General features: G+C 42.2%; 1 protein-coding gene across 1 annotated transcript; it reads right to left on the reverse strand.

Annotated features, from left to right (window-relative positions):
• Positions 1 to 640: 640 nt before the first annotated feature.
• LOC308080924 (thymosin beta-12) lies at positions 641 to 3,153 on the reverse strand. Its single transcript, XM_080423031.1, has 3 exons — positions 3,129 to 3,153; positions 1,864 to 1,976; positions 641 to 1,615 (listed from the first exon to the last, which is right to left on the reverse strand). Exons 2-3 carry the CDS (start codon positions 1,961 to 1,963, stop codon positions 1,581 to 1,583), a joined length of 135 nt encoding a protein of 44 aa, XP_080279157.1. The 5' UTR covers positions 1,964 to 1,976; positions 3,129 to 3,153; the 3' UTR covers positions 641 to 1,580.
• Between the last annotated feature and the right edge of the window lie 3,541 nt (positions 3,154 to 6,694).

The raw sequence follows: 6,694 nt of genomic DNA on the forward strand, positions 1-6,694 counted from the left end.
ACACTTGAAGTGCTTTCATACTTGTTTTCCCGCTTTATTTCTTCCTTCCTGTCTTTGCAAATACATGACAACAGACTGAACAGGACGTCTTCAAGAGATCTGGTCTCAGAGGCTGACCTCGTTAAATAAAAGTTCAATAAGTCAGTTCTATCAACATGGGGCTTAGTGCTACGGCCATGAAGGCACAGAAATAAGCAAGCAGGGTTCTCCATTTGAAGAATGAATACCCTACTTCCTGGATAACAATGGAATGCTCTCTCCCCCAGCTTGCGTGTGTATCAAATATTAACTTCATTCAACTTTAATATCAGCTCAGCTGACAATGAACTCATCCATAGAAACATATAATGTGACCTTGTCAAAAAGACAGTCTCATCCTCTTCAGTGATGTTTAGGGTCATTTGGCAATAACAGTTTGAGCTACTGTAAAAAGTGGGTTAATCACATCAGCTGTCAATCATTGACTACAGCAGAGGCATAAACAGAAAACACAAGTAGGTTATATCAAGCAATAACTAATCTTTTCAAAATTATGCTATCCTAAGTGTGCGAATCCATAATGAAATGAATGATGGGTTGATGAAAATATACTGACGTATGAACGTCATAACACCTGGAGAAACACTTCATGACACAAGTCTTAGTAACAAATCCTTTTTTATTACATTTTATGTGGTTCCATTATTGGTAATGGTTGGTGGCAGAAAAACATGGTTTTCAGGACTTTTACAAAACGCCAAACATTTTCTTTTGTTTTCGCCGAACACATTGATTCAATTTCCAGTATATTTTTCTTTCCTCATTTGACACAAATCAGGGGTGGGGTGCAACATCACATTGATAAAAAGGGCCAAAGTATGGTACAATTGCAAAAATATCAAACGTAAATAAAGTCCATTTGGGTGTTATTTCCAAGATCTAGGTGGATTCCATTATCTCTTTCCCAACCGAGCTTTTAATAGAAAAAAAAAATATTCTGGCAGACGAACATTGGTATTATTATACTGAACCAGCACAGAAACAAACGAGTTGTGCATTTCCCCGAATTTTTTTGAAAAAAAAACCAACAAAAAAAAAAGAATAAAAATAGGAAAAAGCTCGACGCCTCAGCATCGTGGCGTGACAACACGGCCGCACAGGAAGCCAGATGGTGGCGAGAGACAAGTGACGTACTTCCTGGGAGGTTGGGCCACGCCCATGTTCCCTAGGGGGTGGGGTTGGGGGGGGTCCATCGGTGACAGGTTGGCGGTAGGGAACATCTCCTGCACTCTCACCCGGACGCAGCTCTCTCAACTCCGAGACGGAAGGACACGAACATCACAGTAACAAGGTGGGAGGTGGTGGTAGTGAGGGTTAATAGCGGGTGGTAGGGGGGGGTGTGGGGTGGGCTCTCCCCCCTCCTCGGATGTAGACGTCATCCGCTCTTTTCGTTTCGCAGACCGTGCAGTTCCGTTGTTTTGGTCGTCGTCATTGTCGGTTCACAATTTCGGTTACAAAGTTATACAGCTAAAAAGAAGTGACGTGAAAAGAAGGCAATGCAGGAGGAGAGGGTGGACAGTGCATGACGGGAGGGAGGGGCTTCACGAAGACGCCGCCTCCTTCTCCTGTTCGATGGCTGCGAAGAGGAAGAGAGAGAGGGAGAGAGAGAGGATGTGAGATTGTTTCCACCCAACAATTGTTTGTTTTACATGAACTAAATGCCTATCCTGTACAGCTGGTCTGCTGTAAAGCACGACTTCAAGTGAGTGACACTGAACTTTATATAACACAATAGAGATGTCATATTCAGCCATCACCTCACACACACACACACACACACACACACACACCCTAAAGCGATTGCATCATTGCGAGGAGGCTTACTTTCTTTCGAGGGCAGGGGGTTCTTCTCCTGGGTCTCCGTCTTCTTCAACTTCGTCTTGTCGAAGCTGGTCACCTCTGAGATGTCTGGCTTGTCGCTCATGGTTGCAGTGTGTCTGTCGAAACGAGTTCAAACATGCAGTTTAGTTAGAGACCGCAGAAGACATGAAACGCTTTTTTATTCCTCAAAGCCTTGCAGCTGGCCGCCTGCCTGCCTGCCTTCCTCACTGACTGTGCAAGCAGGTTGCGTCCGCATTCTTTTGTTCGCCTGCGGTTCTTGCACAGTGTGTGATCCCACCAGCCCTGTTATCTAAAGCCTGATCCATACGAAAATAGCAGATCTACAAGCTCTGTGAGCTTGGCCATTTTGGGGTGCGCAACACTGTCGTATGACAAAGTATAGCCTAAATCAGGCTATGTGTTGCACATTGCTGAACAATGAACAAAAAGGATAATTTACATAACAATAGGAGTTCCCCTGGTGTGGAGACTGAAACATGAGGCAAAAAAGGACCATACCATCAGCAATGTCTTTCTTTAAAATAATAATAATAATAATAATAATAATAATAATGAAATAAAGATGTAATTGCGTAGTAGCTATAGCCTCCTCTATGAATTGATTTCTGGGGGACTTTCCACGTGCATGCGCAAATTCACTTGTCACACACATGCGTCTCTCTGTGCGCTGTGGAGGAGCATGCATGGCAATCTGAGGAACCACCGCCCATATTCTGCATTATCCTCATTCAACGGGCGTTACATGCCAGTTCACCTTCCCAACGCATCTTTGCCCGTTCGAGAAGTCATTAGGGGGTTTTGCCCAATAACAACCACATTAAAGTCATATCGTGCTCATATAATGCGCATCACTTTGCGGAACAACATTTCTGCACCTCACCCATCCTCATCATGTAACGGTCTAACGGTCTAACAAAGGAAATGCGCTGCTGGCTGCTGCTACGCCTCAAATCTGTGCCGATCAGAGAGGCGTTGCATTCCAATCCTCTCCTTTAAAGATCACGTTATTACACAGTTATAACTGATCGCCGTCAAAAACACAGGTGACGTCCATGAAAAATAATACCCATTAAAGTCACTTTTTTTTCTGGTCCTTCCTTGACTCTTTGACAGTCCAAAAATGAATGCCAATGGACTGTCAAATAGTCTTAAACTAAATATCTTACATTATCTTCTCCAGTCTATTATCTTCTCCAGTCTAAAAGGTTTTAAGCAGATGTTGTTCAGACTATTTGAAGAGTTCTTACCGGAGTTGGGCTTGAGGGGAGAAAGTCTCTGGTGAAGCCTATGCAGCAGTATGGCGCGTTTCTGCGCAACCGATAAATATACTCAGAGATATGCTAATGAAGCGGGCCTGACGTCACCAGCCTCCCGTCTTCTGGGTGGCAAGAGTCTGCAGCATCCCATGCGCCGCGGGGATGGTCGCGTTTTCATTGGTCAGTTGGTTGTCAGGCAACCTTTGATGGTGATATACTAATGTGGGGAAACAACTACTGTACTAGCCTGTGTCAGTAACAAATAAATATAAAGTACTAAAAATATACGTGATAATAATATCAGTGTGTGTGTGTGTGTGTGTGTGTGTGTGTGTGTGTGTGTGTGTGTGTGCGCCACCCCCCCCCCCCCCCCCCCCCCCCCCCACACACACACACACACACACACACACACGAATGAGCCAATCACAAGACGATTGTCCATTATGGCTATGGGATCTAAACCCAACCCTGGTTGTGTATCCTCCTCCTGGCTGGGAGAGCATAATAGAAGAGCACATTTTTTAGACTGTAAAATGTAATGTTGTATGAACGAAATCTCTCAAATCTGACGCGTATTCAAAGCAGCAATTGATACTTTGTTTTTTAACACAGCGGCAGAGTTGCGTTGGAACAGAAAGTGACTGGTTTGTGATTTCCAGCATCACTTCTGTTCGTATAACCACTCTCTGCACATGCATGTAGAGAAGGCGCCATCTTGTGGACAATTCGTTTACTACACACCAAAACCAGTTGCTCTGAAGCGAGACCACTCTGTGTGGCAGTGGTGGGGAAAGTACTCGAATGTTTTACTTAAGTATTAGTATCAATACTGCAATGCAGAAATACTCTGTTACAAGTAAAAGTCCGGTATTTATTCAAAATGTACTTGAGTAAAAGTACCCATTATGCAGAATGTCCCACTTCACAAGTTTTCAAATGTATATCCGTTAATGTATGTTTTGTAATAACAATCTAAATCTACAAAGTCAAATAATTGTAGTGGAGTAAAAGCACAATATTTGCCTCTGAGATGTAGTGGAGTAGAAGTAAAAACTACCTCAAAATTGTACTTAAGTACAATACTTGAGTACTCACTTTACACACCACTGCCCATAGGTTAGCATGAGACCGATGACAAATTAAACGTAAAATCACCTTACATAGGCCTATATTAGGCTAGTAAAACCAACATGCTGTCTAACTCTTAGTAAAGTGTTGGGCCACCAAGAGAGAGAGAGAGACAGACAGACAGACAGTGTCGACAGTTCATTTCCATCAGCATCATTTCATTCATAATATTTCATTGTTACTTAATACTCACGGCCTTCTGAAGAAGCAGCTTTCAAGTCCAAATCCAAGTTCAAATTGTTCAACGTGCCGAATCACTGTTTCCAAGCCATATATTGTAGCATTTATAATAAGGCTAATTAGAAGTTACAGGCTAATCTACAATGAAATTATTGATTGTCCCCTCGACTCCGCCTGCGCTTCTCGTCCTGCGGTGTTTATTGATCCACAGCGCGTTAGTCTTCAGAATCTTAACTAATGTTGTGGCTTTTCCAACAATTGAAAACTAAAGCCACTGATCAGGGGGTGTAAGTCTAACAGGCGTATTATTAATCGAGATCCAAGTTGCATCAATCATGAGTATTTATTCTCAGCGTCCTGACCTGCACAGGTGGTGTCATTATCTTTCCTGCATATTACCCAATGACACACAGCAGAGGGAGGAGACCTCAAAACTATCAAATGACCTAAATAAATATTTCACATAGACCTATAATTATCAATAGAAAACACAGAGAGAGAGAGAGATGGGTAAGATTAGGTTCTTTTTTGCACACTGTGACCATAGGTGTTGTTGGTGGCCAGGCAGATATGGAGCTGCAAAAGGTAAAAACAGCTTTTGCTCTAAGCTCTGGGAACTCTGCCTGACAACAACTCATATTATACAGAACTTCACAAGGGGATGTGCCTCTAGTCTTGACAGAGTCTGGACAAATGTTAATGATAAATGTCTTTTAATAATAATAGAACATCTTCACTTTCTCACACTGAATGCATGGTCAGGGACCACATGCAATACCTTCACAGACCACCAGTTGAAAACCCCTGCTCTACAACCTTTTCAGGCCGTGACCCCCCAAAATAATCATATGTGAACTGGGGACCCCCCACCCTGACAAGCACTTGGAATTGTAGGAGTTGAGACATTACATTTTGTTTGACTCGATTCCACAGATAGATGTTGTGAAAATAGCAGATCTACAAGCTCACAAGGAGGCGTTGTAAGCTTGTAGATCTGCTATTTTCACAATGTTTGCCGCTTTCTTATATTATTTGACAATTTGGCCAATGTTTGACCAGTTTTTATTGTTTTATTGTATAGTTTGTATCACTTTTGATGCAGTAATGTTATAAGGTATTAAAAAGGTCTTAAAAGACCTTAAATTGTCACTTTACTGTCATCATGGGGACCCCCCCAAATCATGTGGGGACCTCCCTGGGGGTCATGACCCACAGGTTGAGAACCACCACTCTAAGGGTACAAGTGGTCCCAAACCATCCCCCTCCCCCCCCGCCCCAGGCTAGGGGTCAAGCATTCAGACCTGTATTGTTATCTTGGTGCCTCACACAGCCACTCGCCCACATGTGGATGATGGTAAAGGATGACTCATCTGACCATAACGGTCAGATGAGTCAGATGAATGACATCACCAACCCCCCATAAACCAAATGGGGGATTTATGCACTGCAGCCCTTCTGTAACATTCCTTTCTATGTAGTTGCTGACTATTCTTACGGACAGTCTGATCACATCCTGTATTGACATTCTCAGTTACCTGAGGAAGTTACTCTTCAGTTTTTTCCCCTTTCATATTACAATGCATGAGCATCACGGTCATCAAATGTGTGCTTTCGACCACAATTTCCAACGGTATTCACTGATAGGTTTCCCATAGATCGAAATGCAGATTTCACTTAATTGTTCCTAGAAAACATGGAAATACTAGCGAGATGAGCAGTATTTGTGGCTTCTCCTACCATCCGTACCCCAAAAATGAACTCATTTATAGTCACTTCTTGATCCAAAATTGAGGTCAACAAGGCCTGCCCAGTATTTGTATACATGCCAGAGCGGGATGTTAATTGCTTAATTGTATCATGCAATCCATCTGTATGGAAGCAGATACATTTATGTTTCTCTACCATTTGTTTTCATTTTATTTGTCACCCAGGGGTGGCTGGCTCAGATATTTGTAGCTACATTAATCAACATTTCATTAACTATTAGACTATTTAGTTCGAGAGTAAAACATGTTAAGACTCACTAAGGAACTTGTGATTTAAAAATAGGGCCCCAAATCATAAAATTAAGACCATTTTAAATTTGGCATCTCTCCATGTCTAACACCTGGCTGACTGTTATTTTCTATAGTTTAAGTAAGTCCCAGAGTCACATTCTAACAATATATTATCCAATATATTATCCTAGGAATCAAGTACCTTAAATAAAATTGCCTGTATTTAAAATGATGAGGAAACAACAATGTCAA

This window comes from Gymnoscopelus braueri, assembly GCF_963280865.1.
Source record: "Gymnoscopelus braueri genome assembly, chromosome: 24".
NCBI classification, from domain to species: Eukaryota; Metazoa; Chordata; class Actinopteri; order Myctophiformes; family Myctophidae; genus Gymnoscopelus; species Gymnoscopelus braueri.

What these genes read in the sequence shown, in the direction of transcription:
- LOC308080924 (XM_080423031.1), bottom strand. Translation starts at nt 1,963, where the DNA reads ATGAGCGACAAGCCAGACATCTCAGAGGTGACCAGCTTCGACAAGACG. An exon ending in CCCCCTGCCCTCGAAAGAAA is followed by an intron (nt 1,616 to 1,863) that starts GTAAGCCTCCTC and finishes TCCTCTTCGCAG; the next exon opens with CCATCGAACAGGAGAAGGAG.